Source organism: Anser brachyrhynchus, assembly GCF_964034855.1.
Source record: "Anser brachyrhynchus genome assembly, chromosome: 1".
NCBI classification, from domain to species: domain Eukaryota; kingdom Metazoa; phylum Chordata; class Aves; order Anseriformes; family Anatidae; genus Anser; species Anser brachyrhynchus.
The window spans coordinates 194,770,760-194,785,540 of record NC_137694.1 but is presented as its reverse complement, the minus strand read 5'-3'; the positions used below and the strand labels follow the sequence as shown (position 1 = coordinate 194,785,540).

Genomic DNA, 14,781 nt, shown 5'->3' with positions numbered 1-14,781 from the left:
CGTTCAATTTCAGTTCCTTTTTTCTATGCTTCGTAAGTACACAAAGCAGTAACATCGTAATGTTATTTGGCATATAACTCTATACCTTTAATTGTTTAGATAAAAATGTCTCTACTTTTGGTACTTCTGTGTTCTGTATTTGTAATTCCTATGGCTTTAAGCAGTGATGGAGATGTATTCCATCATAATTGCTGAGGTTACTGTATCACTTACTTTCTAATTCTCTGTTTACTTAACCTATTAAACAGTTCTCTTCTTAGTTCTTAAAGAGCTTTAATGCTGTCCTTATGCCTTTCGTGTCTTCTTTGAATTTCTGGGTTGCTTTCTGTCGAATATGAAAGAGGTATAAAACCTTCAGGGTAAGTTTCAGAAAAATGTTCTCAGTAGAGAAGAGACACCAAACCAGTGGTACCACTAAAGAAAAAGAGAGAATATAGGTATATGTAAACTGCTGGTGATGGCAAGTTGGTTACAAGAGATCAAGTGGCCAAGCAGTTACCTACAAAGCTCTCACCTTGCCGTAGCCACATTGCTTCTTGCCTTGTGGAAGATTTCACAGGAAATACAATGGAGACCTTTGGAAGGGGAAGCTGTTTAGAAGACAAAGAAGAAATAGGTGCAGAGAACAGATGTCAGTGGTTCAGCTGTTTATTGATCAAATTGATACTAAAAGTGTATTTAGCACTTCATCCTTAACAAAGAAGTGAAGCAGTTTCTGTTGTGTGACAAGCCTTGTTTTCCTTCTGGTGATAACGTGTACGTGTGGTCCGCTAGAGATGGAAATATAGTTAGATTCAGTGACTTCTAATCTGTAGCTGAAGGTGAGAAAAGAGTATGCTTCTTGCACTTTAGTCCTCACACTTGCCTTCTAGCTTAATCTGGTGACATTGTACCATGTGTACCTTCATGGTTGCAGTGTAGCGTGCCGTACATTGACCTCTTAATGCTTCCAGTTCAACTGTAGAGCTACACTGGTTCAGCTCATAATAACCTAGCAACATTTTTTCCCAGCCCAGTGGTCACCAACCTGATGTTTTATAATATCTCTGTGCAAATAATTTTACATGCACGGCTATGAAAGCAACATGTCAGGGCATCCCTGGGCAGAATCAAAGTGGGGAGGACAGAAATTTCTCCAAATTCAAACTGCTATCATATGAAATCTTCTAATGTTTCCTGCAGGGACGTCCTTCCTCTACTGATGACTTTTCAGTTTCTTCTATTTATTTTCATTCCAGCATTGAATGGAAGCTAGTCAGTCATTTTCAAATAAATACAAGTGTCCAAACAAAAACCTCATCATTTAGATTGCAGATCTTCAAAGCTTCCTGTATTGAATGTCCAGTTGCATTCATTAGTTAGTAAGTACAGCACAGAAAAAGGATTTTTCAAGGAAAATGTGTTCTCTCTTATGCAAGCATTTATTTAAGTTGTAGACCTGCTATGAAACAAATTCTGCCAGAGTTCAGAGGTTTGGACAGTAAATCGTTATTTTAGGCATTTGTTGGGATTTCAAATTGCTGACACTAGATAGTAGAAATTAAAAATTTGTAGATATAATAGAAATAGTAGAAATTTAAAAAGTCCCAGTAACATCAAAAGGTTTGCTTGGGGTGTAGTGTGTTGCTAAATCATACTCAATATTGTATTGACCAATACTTGAAATTAGCTTCATCAAAAGACAGGATAAAACTGCAGGTTGTGATAATAAACATTTTGATATCAGTTAGGGAAGAGGCAATAGCAAAAACTCCTTTTTAGAGTATATCTGTGATTTTCCTATGCCTCTGAAAATTTTACAAATTCTAATAGTGTAAATGAATTATCTTACCAAGTTTTTTATAGAGTTCTCAGTTCATTGAAACTCAGAGAAATGCAGACTTTATAACCTAAAGAAGTATGGCACAAAAGTGTTTCTCTTTTTCACTTTTCATTTACTTTTTATGTTCAGGTCCTAGGCTTATTGAAGTATCTGGTGATAGACAATAAGGATAATGAAAATCTGTACCATGCAATCAAACGCTTAGATCCTTTTCCTGAATATTCCGCTTTTAAAGATTTGCGAACAACTCAGCAGAAGATAAAATACAGTAAAGGACCATATTCTCTTTTGGAGGTAATTACATTTTAAATTATATCTCATGGTGTAGTGGTTTTTGCAATAAAAAACTTTTAAAATAAAAATAGTTTTTGAACTACGTATAGCTGAGAAAGATTTAAATTAGATGTGAATCATTTTTATTGCCAGTTTCAGAAACTGAGGTATTTCTAGGTCTCCATTCTTATTTTGCATCTATTAATCTCCACATTGTGGACTGCTGTGTACCACTTCTTTACTTGAAGCCTTTATATGTGTGTAAAATGTGCTTAATACAAACTGTTGTTTTGCAGGAAATGAATCACTTTCTCTCAGTTAGTGCTTGTGATTCACTGCCCTTAACACGACTTGAAGGACTGTATGATTTACGCAAACAGTTGGAACGATATAAAGATCAGATGAAGGATCTCCTGAAAATTTTCCAGGGTACAGACATCTGATTGTGTGTTTTATTTCATCTGTATCTGGTTTTATATGTGTAACAGTTTAACCCTATTCTAATTTGACATTGAATGATTTATTTTGTGTCCTGTTTTTGGTATGTTTAGCAATGTAACCTTATTGTAATTTCACATGCAGAGTAGAATGGCATGTAATATTGATGCAAAATCTGAAATATCTCCTGCAAAGCGTGTTATAAATATTCTGTGAAGTGTTACATGACAGACAGGGTAAAATGCCCATATAGCTCTTGGAGGGGGGCATACATTATTGTGAATGATGGGGATAATGTATAAGTATATTGTTATATGGCTGCTTAATGAATTTTCTTGTATATGAGTCTCCCTGCTCCTTTACAATTACATTTAAGTAGCTTCATTACTAGAACTAGATTTTAGAAAGGCATAGTATGTTAGAAAATAGTCTCACAAATGTTTGAAAATAATAGGATTTAGCTTAGTTGAACCTTGCCATATCCCAGTGTTCTCATTTAGCTCCCAGTCCAAACCCAATTCCTTCCTATTTTGGATTTCAGATGTTTCTAACAAGGCCATTTCATTTTTCTCCTCAAATCCGCATCTGCTTGTTTTACTGAATGACTGGAATATAAAAAGAGCTGATGTAATAATCAGCTGTAGATAAATGAAGAGTAAAAATTGAGGAAGAACAATTCTCTGTCCTAGGCCATAAGTGCGTTATGTCCACATCTTGAATATCATTTACAGTTTCAGTCTCAAACTTCTGCTTGAAAAAGGTGTTTGTAAAAAGCCATCAAGTTTGTGTGAAAAACCTTGCATCAGAGTAGAACTTGAACAATCTAGGCCTTGTAAGCTTAAAAAGGATTGAGTAGGAACAGAGAGGTTTGTGAACTGCTGATGGTATGAGGAAGCTGAGTAGGGAGCAGCTATTACCACTTTTAACACAGTGCAAGAACAGATTAAGTTCTGTGGCAGCACTTATAGAAAAAGAGAAATTTTCATGTGTTTTGTTTTGTTTTTCTTTCTGAACGATAGAAAAACCAGAAGATTCTGTAATAGTGAAACTGGTGGTGAGCTTACTGCAGCTGTCCAAGAAGGCATTTAATCATGCAGGTGAAAAAGCAGTGCTGGGTAAGTAAATGAGTCCCACAGATCTCCTAGGGCTGTCATTGCAAACAAAGAGTTGAAACTGTGGCTGTTCTCAATGTTTATTCCCACTGGTATTTTGCCTTTGCTGCTAGAGGTAACCATCATTAGAATGGTTAGAATGAATCTTCTTTTCAGTCAGGCATATAACAACTTAGACTAATAATGTAAATTTAAATCAGTTTAGACCCTAGTCTCTTCTATACTCGACATCTGCCATTATATGGGTCACTGTAGTAGGTTGAAAAATAGTAAGAAAAATGGAAGAGAACTTACCTGAAAATTTGAAAGGCATATTTTAGTGGAAATCAAAATAATTGTTACCCATCTTAAAGCCTCTCATGTATTATTAAAATTATTCTCACCGTTCATGCTGGAGCACCTGATTAATGTTTGGTCCAATGTACCAATGTCAAAATCCAAATCTGCTCTTCCACAAGTGGGAATTCCTTCCATGAAGGTGATGTTTACTGAGATAAGATGTCTAAAACAGCTAGATACACAAGTAATGAGAACATTTGCCTTAATATATATTTTTGTCTAAAGTACTAATAACCGATGATTGCAATTGCAGCTCACATTGACTTCAGTATGATACAACACTCTTCAGCACCTCTGCAAGCTGTGTGTTTCAGCCTTTTCTGCATTGCGTTTCCTTAGATGATTTGTTAAACTTATTCCAAAACACAACCTGTGTATCTTCAGTTTGTTCTTTATTTGCTCTGGTTGTTAAAAGCAATGTTGTAGAAGATGGAAATGTTGTCAAGCGTGGCAAGTAGAAAGGAAAAAACAGGGAAATAAATATTGGTTCCTTTCTAATGAAAATTAATATCCCCCTCTTTTAGAAACCGTGTTCAAAGTCAAGGTCATTTTTTTTTCCTTGTATGTAGTCTTGAGTTTTTATAAAATATTTTCTTTGTTTAGAAAGCAAATGATGAAAACATCGATGAATCATTTTAAGTAAAATGCAGGTAGTATTTATATGCTGCATTTGCAGGCTTCTCTGTTTGTGTTTATCATACTGTTAGGGAATGAAAAAATGATTTCCCTTAGTGGCTGTGATTCTGACCTTTTGCACTTCCCTGATTTGGACACAAGCAAAAATAAAATCTGTGTCTGATTTAATCTGCAAAATCCAGAGCCATATACACTTTGAGAAAATTGGATTAGAAAGCATAACTGTATTATTTATGAGGATTAAGCTGTGAAACATGCGTGTGATTTTAATCATAAAGCTCCTCAAGTGATTATTTATAAATGTGTGCAGCTTTTGACCTCATAATAATCTCAGAGTTCTAAAAATGGTTTATACTAATTGACTAGTCACAACATTTTTTAGGGTCAGACCTTGTTTTAGTGTGTGTAAAAATATAAAATTACCTTCATTTGCAGAGGCTGTTGGAAGTTGCTTGGGAGAAATAGGTCCCATGGATTTCTCTACCATAGCTCTTCGGCATGCTGAAAATGCACTGGATTCTAAAGCAGTGGACTTACTTGAAGATAAAAAGCTTCAGTGCGTCTTTATAATGTTAACTCAAATAAATACTGCTTTAACAGATAATTGGTGAGTATATTTATTTATTTAATTTATTTAGTCCAAAGCTTAATAGGGGCCATTAAGCTGTGCGTTGTTCATATGTGAGTAGCAGCTCTGAAAGTGCATTTGGATCATGCCTGTTAACACCATGTGCTTCCTCAAGGCTCAGATTACTTATCCAATCAAGCTAGAAATTGTCTAATTAAACTTGAACCAGAGAATCTCTTCTGTGCTGTAGAGAATAGCGATGTTGTAGAGTAAATAGTGAGGCTTTGCTTTATAACCAGGTATGGGATGGTGTATTTTCAGGTTGGAAATGAGGAGACATTTCTTCTCAGAAAGAGTGGTTGGGCATTGGAACGGGTTGCCCAGGGAGGTGGTGGAGTCACCGTCCCTGGGGGTGTTCAAGGAAAGGTTGGACGTGGTGCTTAGGGACATGGTTTAGTGGGTGACTTTGGTGGTAGGGGCATGGTTGGACCAGATGATCTTGGAGGGCTTTTCCAACCTTAATGATTCTGTGCTTCTATTCTATGATTCTATGATCCTAGTCACAAAGATTTTTTGATTTGATGCACACGTTGTTAGATTGTGGAATTCTTTGTCTTGTATGTTTATAAAGGTGATTTTTAAAATAAAATAGCTGAAGGAAGTTATTAATAATGACATTCTATATGTTATTCTTTCAGTATTGATGTTAGAGCTGCTGCTGTTTCCTGTTTGAAAAACATATTAGCCACCAAGTCTGGCACTGAATTTTGGGAAGTTTATAAAAAAAGAGGTGATCCCATGTTAATCTATCTACAGCCTTTCAGAATGTCTAGGAAAAAGGTACTTCTTCTAACATAGCTTATTTACGTGACATGAGGGGTAGGGAAAGCATAGAAATAAATATAAAAAAGTAAATTTGAAAATATTTTTAATCATCTTTGCTGAATCCAAGGGTTGGCCTTTTCATCTGTCTGGTTGCAGATGTTGCTGCTTTTTTACATCTCCTGTTTTACCTTTCTGTTTCAGTATCTGGGGCTTCTTCAGATAGGAAATTACCAATTTGATGTTAGAAAGCTGTGTGCTTTTATTACTAGACAGACGATTTCTGTTTACCTTCTTAGAAATCTAATGCATTCTTTCTCAGGAGTCCATCATTTGATGCAAAAACCTGGTGGAAAATAAATCAGAAAAAAGGTTGCGTAATTAATCATAAATCAGATATTTCCTGATTTTCAAACTTTTAATTTGCAGCCTAAATATGCTGTGTAATGTGGCCTTGTTGATGTTATCTGTAAAATTTTAATATTAATGCTTCCAGATTTCCTTGTAAAACTTTACATTTGCATGAACAAAGTTGGTATTTTCAATCAATTCATGCACAGTCAATATTTAATATGTTTTAATCTGTGCAAATTGCAGTATGTTTTTTAAATGCTGCGTTTGTTTATATTTGCAATATATATTTTTCTCTTCTAGTTTTTTGAACTACCAACTAACAATTCAGAGGCTTCTTCAGAAACTTTGGATGACACAAACCTGTGGCTTCCTCTGGGAGAAAGTCATGAGACCTGGATCAAGAGCCTGACCAGTTCAATACTGGACAGTGGAGGTGTACAAAATGAAGTTCTCCAGTTAATGAAGCCACTGTGTGAGGTGAGCTGAATTATACACAGAGTTCTGTGGGCTGTGATGCACAAAATTATATGATTACTCAGGTTGATAACAAATAGTAATTTCTGCTGTTAAGTTACTACTTAACAGTAAATCAAATAACTTCATAGTCAAGGTACTGCACATAAAATACATTCTTGAATACAAGATTTGAGAGAGAATTGCAGTCAGTTGAACCGTGTGTGACTGTTTAAACTGAATACTAGTGTAGCCATATTGAGTGTTATACATTTTTGTATATTACGTGTTCATTCTTAAACATTACATGTTTGTTTTGAATAGTTTTCAGTTTTGTGTCTAAATTGATACATTTTAGTTTTTAGTTTTGTTGTACAGTAAGACAGTAGAATAGCTGTTAGGCTTTTTGAGTTTGTTATAACCTGAGAAAAAAAGGGCTTTTGGTTCTTTTTCTTAGCAGCTGTTCCCTAATTGTATTCTAGGTGAAAACAGACTTGTGTCAAACTTTGCTTCCATACCTGATTCATGATATCCTTCTTCATGATTCAAATGAATCTTGGCGAAATCTTTTGTCAGTTCATGTCCAGAAGTTTTTTACAGCCTGTTGCAGATTTGTCTCTTCTAGTAGATCAGCTACACCACCAAGTTCTGACTCAGGTAATGTCACAGTATTTTTCTTTCAGTGAGAAGAGGGATGCTGATTGTAAAAAAGTATCTTCTTCTGACTTCAAATACATGATGCGTACTTGTAGGCAGAAACTTCTGTCCAGTTGTTTGATCAGTGGAGGTATCTGTCATTTTGAAGCTTTTCATTGAAAGGACCCAAGTGGTTTCTTCTGTATATCTCCTTTTATTATTCACAACTGGATAATGTTTATTACTTGCTGAATTCAGATGTGATCCAGTGTTGTATGCTGCAAGACTAAGACTTGGACTGTCTCTTAAAATCGCAAATTGGCAGTTAAATTTCTTTCTTACTCAAACACAAATGAATAAAGTCATTTTTCACCTAGTTTTTCCCCTTGGAAAAAAGATTAACCCTTGCTTGAACATCTGCCTTATGTTGATAATGGTCTCCCTGTATATTAAAAAGACTTGTTCCATTCCAGCAGAATGAAAGGAAACTGTAATCCAAAATAACCGTAGCTGAGTTTGAGTAAATGCAGTAAGTTCCATTCAAAAGAAAGTACTGCTTTGGTAAATTGAAGTAGACAGAGGACTGTTGGACCTTCTTTTAGCCTGATGATGGGAGTTTGAATTGCTTTGTCTGGCTGGAGTGTACCTTCTAATCCAGCTGACTGGTGTCCTTTCAGATTAGGTTGTGATTGGAGTGAGCAGAAATTTATGTAAAAACATCTCCGTTATTATGCAGCGGGAGTAGTCTAATATGACTGAACTCATTTTCAGGAGCTGAAATCATGTATTTCTCTTATTTGTACATGGCCCTTAACACAAATACAGTAATTTCAGGTTAATCTCTTTTTTTTTTTTTGTGCAGTAGCTACTCTGCCATATCTTCCATACCTTCTGAGACTTCCTTCTTCAATAACAAATCACCAAAGGAATCAGTCTGTATAATGTTTTGTAGCCTCTTTACAGGCAAGTCACACAAGCTTTGGGTTGCTGAAGAGGTGAAAGGAAGCCTTCATTTTACACTAAGGCTGCTCTAAATGAGGCTAATATTTTAAGGCTCCATGTAAAGTACATGAGGTGTATTTTAAGGTACTTTTCATAGATGCTGCCTGGTGTGGCTAGAAAGACTAGATCAGTATCCTTTCACATTTGAAGACAGGTACCAAACTGTTCCCACAATAAAGATATATTGTTGTCCTGCTTTGGAAGATAGAAAAGCAATAGCAATTACCTGTTTCCTTCCTGTAAGCAGTCAGGGAAACTACTGCACAATTTTTTGCTCAGATATACAGAGTAAACCGAAATGTTCTATGAAAAATATGAAGGGTTTTTCTAAGTTCTATGAACGTGCAGTTAGTTCAGGGACACATGTGAGCAAATGATAGAGGTCTCTTCAAGCATTGTGCTTCTATGCAATGGATCTTACTGAAGCAATAAATGCAATATGAAGGACACTGTTATGACACAAGTTCATGATTTTCTCTTTTTTGAAATATACATCCTAGAGCAAGAAAACCAGGTTTTCAGAAGTCTGGATAAAGTATCTCGACGAACCATGCTTGCTGTTGTTAATTACTTAAGAAGGCAAAAGAGGTGAATTAAGGCTTTCCAAAATGTTGCTTAACTTTAATTATGACTGTTTTAAGGTCTGCTGATGTTATAGGTTAAGAAAGAAGAATTGGATAGAGAACATTGCTTAAAAGAATAAAGATCTAGTAATAACCTTACATTTATTATAGAATAATATGGCTAGCTTTAAATGATATTAACTGTGCTGAAAGAGTTTTCTGAAAACTTCTTGCATGATAAACTTCGTATGGTATGGGGTTGGGGGTCTAAAGTAGATTTAGCCTTTGGAAGGCTTTATAGTTGAGTTGGATTTATTTTGTTTAATGTTAAGTCTGTTACAACAGTATTAAAGTCTCTATTTAATCAGATCTGTTTCAGGTACAGTTTTTGATGACAGTTTCTGGCTAGATCTGAATTATCTTGAGGTTGCTGTAGCAGCACAGTCGTGTGCTGCTCACTTCACAGCCTTGCTCTATGCAGAAATCTACGCAGACAAGATAAATATAGACAAACAGCAAGAAAGGTACAAGGCTTGAGGATTTCAGTTTCTTGACATTTCTAGTAAAATGGATCATGTTTTATGTTTCCCAGTAGTGTTTTGTTATGTAAAAAGCTATGGAAACTTTAAAATAAATGCTTAGGCATGTGTACTGACCTTGAAAATACTTTATTAGTTCTTCAAAGTGATCCCAACCTTGCTAGTTTGCTAGCTATGGCACATTTGAAATTGTGGCGTTTTAATTACTAACCGGAAAGTGTTCTTTGTGTGTGTGTTCTGGAGGAAGTTAGTTCAAGCTAATGCTTCTGGATACCAAGAAGTATTTAATCTCATTTTCCAAAAGGAACACTTTTCAGATATTATTTCAGGAAATTAATAGTGTGCTACTGGTCAAATTATGTCCAAAAGTGAAACAAGGGGGAAAGAAACCACAGAACCTTGACCAGAATTGTATGGTTTTAACTTTCATAATTTGTAGTGTAGAACTGATCTTCTACTGATCTATGTAGAGGGAACTTTCTTATATAATGCACAATTACCTTTATCTTCTAGTCTAACAAGATCCAAATATGGAACTAATTTACTAGCTTTGGTTTTGCAACAAATAAATCTAGTCAGTGAACATATAACAAAAGTATGGTTGTAAGCATAGATAGTATACAGTTGCTTTTATTGTTTCACAGAAGAGAGCATTCTTGCTTCAGGCATTCACAAAAACTTATTAGCAGTTTGATTTAATAAAAATTTAACATTACAGTTTTCTCCTCCCCTCCCCCCCCCCCCAAAAAAAAACAAACAAACTACAAAGCATTGATGTTGAAATCCCTTGATGTTGATATTCTTGTTTCTACTTTGCCATTCTGGTAAATGCCATTCTGCCATTTTGAATAACTCGGGAATGTGACAGGCTCGATCTTGTGTTTAGTGTATGTACCCCTTAATTCTGAAGTGTTTTTTCAGCATTACTTTAATTCTTTGTGTGAAATTTCATTTAACTTTACTGGTTCAAACATTTCTTCTAGGTCTTTTAAAAAAGCTAAAAGTTTGACATTTGAAGAAGAAAGTCAAAGAACAGCTATTACTATCCTGAGTGAAAAAAGTAAAGAAACTGGCATAAGCTTACAGGTATATATGTTTGTGTGCTTAATAATCTGCAAACCTTCTCGTATAATTACAATTAACAGTAGGTCTCGTCTGAGCTGAAGGCTGTATTTGAAAGTTCTACCTATGCTCTAATTCAAAGTGAACTTAGTGGCCTTGACACACAAGTTAAATCGAGTATTAGTTCATATGAAACACTGACAGGTAAATTTTCAATCACAGCAAAACAGACTTTGTTCACCAAAAGAACCGACCTTACGGTGGTAACTAGCAAAGTAGTTTTTTTTGGTTGTTTGTTTATTTTGTCAGAGGGAAATGCTTATTAAAAATCAGTAAGTGAGCTGGTGTAGCAAGTTACAGTAATCACAACCATAGTAGCGTGGCCCCTACAAGTCTTATTTAATATATAAACTCTGATTCAATAGCCTTGTCTAAGTTATATTTTTCCTTAGTTCATTATACCAGAGCTGCATTTTTTTTAATATCATAGCAGAGAAATTAGGTGGTCCTGAAGAGTTTTGCTACACTACGGAATTTTTCTTTCTGTGATGATAACAGGCTCAGATATTGCATAAAGGAGAATTAAGCAATGATAACAATGTTAATGGAAGGTACCTCTATTTATAAATTTACATCTTATGTATAAAACTCGCTCGAACTAGTTCCAAGAGAGGTAATTCTTTGTTTCGTGGTCTTTGTTCTAGGATCTTCTCATGGACATATATAAAAGCATTGGAGAGCCTGACAGTCTCTATGGCTGTGGTGGAGGAAGAATGTTACAGCCATTAGCACGGTATAACTTGTTAATGGTCTTATGTTCTATAAGTAATTGATTTCATTTCCTAGCAAGGAACTTAAATTGAAAACGTCTCCTTAACTTACAATAGGATAAGAACATATGAGCACGAAGCAGTATGGGAGAAAGCTCTTCTAACGTATGACCTTGAGGCAACCCTCTCTCCATCTACTTGCCACGCAGGGATAATAGAGGTAATTATATTTTGTAATAGGAAATAAATGTAGGAATTGATATCCATTGTACTGTATAAAGTTATTCATATTAAAACCAAAATTGTTTTAGGACAAAGAAATCTCTTCAGTTATCAAGTTCAGTCCTCTCTCATTATAGGTAGCCAAACCGCATGATACAAGACAAATCAGAATTTGTCTGAAAACACCAAGGCTTACTGTCCTTTTGTCACACACCCATAATCTCTATCTTGGATCATTAATTTTGTGAAATATTTAAAAATATTTTTCCATTTTATACAAATTTTGGGTAGCTCCTAAAATGATGAGATATAAAAAGTAATACAACTGGTTATTTTTGTCATCTCATTATTTAAACATCTACATTACAGCAACTGTGTTACTGGAACTTGTATTTCTTATGAAATAAATGCATAGAATTGATGTTGTCTTGTTTTAATGTCTTAAAATATGTTGCTTTTTTACCCTTTTTTTTGCTTTTTTATGATACTAAATTATTTAGTATTATTATTAAACATAATGGCTGCACGTGTAACCTAGATAAGTGATCGCAGTTATAAAGTTATTGTGGTCTTTTAATAGATAGGAATTAAAAAGTTGTAGGAAACTTTTTCAAATCTCCACTAGGAAAAATAGTTCACTAGGAAGTCAAACCAGTTTTGGCTTACTACTCACAAATGATGGAATGGAGAAATGTCAGCAGATAGTTCATTTTGAACAGATCATAGAAATTTTGTTTCAAGGGATGCCAGCCACAGTAGCAATAAAATAATTTTCCAAGGTGATTGGTATGAGTAGTGTGATTTAATAGTTATCTTACTAAAAGTTTTTTTGTGCTGCATTTAGAAATACTTTTGGTTCTATCTTACCTGCAAAGGTTTCTTTGTCACCAAAGGCAAAACAAATACTTTTAAAAAACAATTCAGTTTATCAAAGGAGGAAAAGCAACTTTGAGTAATTTTGTTAATTACAGGCTTTGCAGAATTTTGGGCTTTGCCACACTCTTTCCATGTATCTAAAAGGACTGAAACATGAAAACACTGAGTGGTGTGCAGAACTACAGGAAATACAGTACCAGGCAGCGTGGAGGAATATGCAGTGGGACCAAATCTCTTCTGTCATGTAAATCAATTTATTTTTTTCATAGTTCTGTAAGTGAAAGGCAAGTGTTTCAGTTCCAAGCAAAAAAAAAAAAAAAAGACATTAGAATATAATTTCTGTGGTGCAAGTCACCTACTTTATTTTAATCATTGAATTGAAAATCCGTTGTTTTCTCTTGGACCTGTTTTGTTTGCACATCACTTTGTTATCCTCAACAACTATGCAGTTGATTCTTCTTTTTGTTTGTTCATAGCTTTCTCTTAATGCTCTTCCTAACTGAAATTTTACACTTTTTACTCATATAGTAAATGTGTCTTAATTATGGATGAGGGATAGATACTTTTTAATGTTTAATGTATAAACAAATGGAAAGGATAATAGTAAGTCGTGAGAGGTCTTCAAAAACTGAATTAGAAAAAAAAAACAAACAGCAGTGTTGATCCATGGCTACTGTATTGTAAGAAGCAATCTCTTCCCTTGTGTCATGTTCTATACCTAGCATTAGTTATTTCATACGACTGGTCAGGATATAATCACAGAATGGCTGAGGTTGGAAGGAACCTCTGGGGGTCATCTGGTCCAACCCACTGCTCAAGCAGAGACACCTACAGCAGGTTGCGCAGCACCATGTTTAAACAGCTTTTGAGTATGCCCAAGGAGGAGACTCAACAACCTCTCTGGGCAGCCTGTGCCACTGCTTTGTCACCCACACGATATAGAAGTGCTCCCTGATGTTCAGAAGGAACCTCCTGTGTTCCGGTTTGTCCTGGCACTGGTCCTCTCTGAAATTAGCGTGGCTCTGTCTTCATTGCACCCTCCTTTCAGGTATTTTTCCCCATGTAACAACTAGTCCTAGGTGATGAGTGATTGTAGCAGGAGACTCTCTTCTGAGAGGTACGGAGGTGCCCGTCTGCCAACCCGACCCACTCTTGAGGGAAGCCTGCTGCTTCCTGGGGGCTCCTATCAGGGATGTCACCAAGAGACTGCCAAGTCTTGTATAACCTGAGGACTATTATCCGCTGCCGTTGTTTCGTGTGGGCACCAGTAACGCAGCCAGGAGTAGTCTGAGGAGTATCAAGAGGGATTACAGAGCCCTGGGAGCAGCAGTAAAGGACTTGGGAGCAGAGGCAGTTTTTTCATCAGTCCTCCCAGTCAAAGGGAAGGGGATTGAAAGGGCCAGTCAAATCTGGCAAACAGATGGTTACAGGACTGGTACCTCAGCTACTTAGACCATGGGATTCTTTTTGAGAAACCTGGTCTGCTGGGGGCTGATGGGGTCCACCTGTCAGAGAAGGGGAAGAGCATCTGCGGTCATAGAGCAACTGATATCATCTACCTGGACCTGTGCAAAGCATTTGACACTGCCCTCCATTACATCCTTGTCTCAAGGTAAAACAAGTAAACAGAAACTGTTTACTCTGAGGGTGGTAAGGCACAGGAACAGGTTGCCCAGAGAAGTTGTTGAAGCTCTGGAAGTGCTTAAGGCCAAGTTGGACAGGGCTTTGAGCAACCTGTGGAAGGTGTCCCTGCCTATGGCATGGGGGTTAGGATTAGATGATCTATAAGGTCCCTTCCATCCCAACCCAATCTGTGATTCTATGATTTATAAACATTGATGAGATCCCTCTGAGCCTCCTCTTCCCCAGGTTGAACAGTCCCAGTTCTCTCAGCCTCTCCTCATAGGAGAGATTCTCCAGTCCCTTCATCATCTTGGTGGCCCTCCATTGGACTCTTTCTAGTACATCCAGATCTCACTTGTACTGGGGGGCCAAGAACTGAACTCAGTACTCCAGGTGCAGCCTAACAAACGCTGAGTAGAGAGGAAGGATCACTACCTTTGACCTGCTGGTGATACTTTACCTAATGCAGCCAAGAATACCATCAGCCTTCTTAGCAGCAAGAGCATGTTGTTGACGGATGTTCGGCTTGGTGTCCACCAGGACCCCCAGGTCCTTTTCTGCATGCTGGGTGGCCCCCAAGCATGCACTGGTGCGTGTGTTTGTTCTTCCCCAGGTGCAGGACTCTGCACTTACCCCGGTTGAACTTCATGAGATATTTGTAAGCCCACCCT

General features: G+C 36.5%; 1 protein-coding gene across 1 annotated transcript in view; it reads left to right on the top strand.

Annotated features, from left to right (window-relative positions):
* Positions 1-14,781, top strand: part of ATM (ATM serine/threonine kinase) — a 77,599-nt gene that overhangs the window by 36,658 nt on the left and 26,160 nt on the right. The window contains exons 31-43 of the mRNA XM_080580601.1: positions 1,952-2,116; positions 2,392-2,524; positions 3,553-3,648; positions 5,056-5,227; positions 5,887-6,028; positions 6,665-6,841; positions 7,300-7,474; positions 8,956-9,043; positions 9,387-9,542; positions 10,541-10,643; positions 11,324-11,412; positions 11,507-11,609; positions 12,583-12,731. Coding sequence (XP_080436727.1) covers positions 1,952-2,116; positions 2,392-2,524; positions 3,553-3,648; positions 5,056-5,227; positions 5,887-6,028; positions 6,665-6,841; positions 7,300-7,474; positions 8,956-9,043; positions 9,387-9,542; positions 10,541-10,643; positions 11,324-11,412; positions 11,507-11,609; positions 12,583-12,731 — 1,748 coding nt within the window. The remainder of the gene's footprint in view (positions 1-1,951; positions 2,117-2,391; positions 2,525-3,552; positions 3,649-5,055; positions 5,228-5,886; positions 6,029-6,664; positions 6,842-7,299; positions 7,475-8,955; positions 9,044-9,386; positions 9,543-10,540; positions 10,644-11,323; positions 11,413-11,506; positions 11,610-12,582; positions 12,732-14,781) is intronic.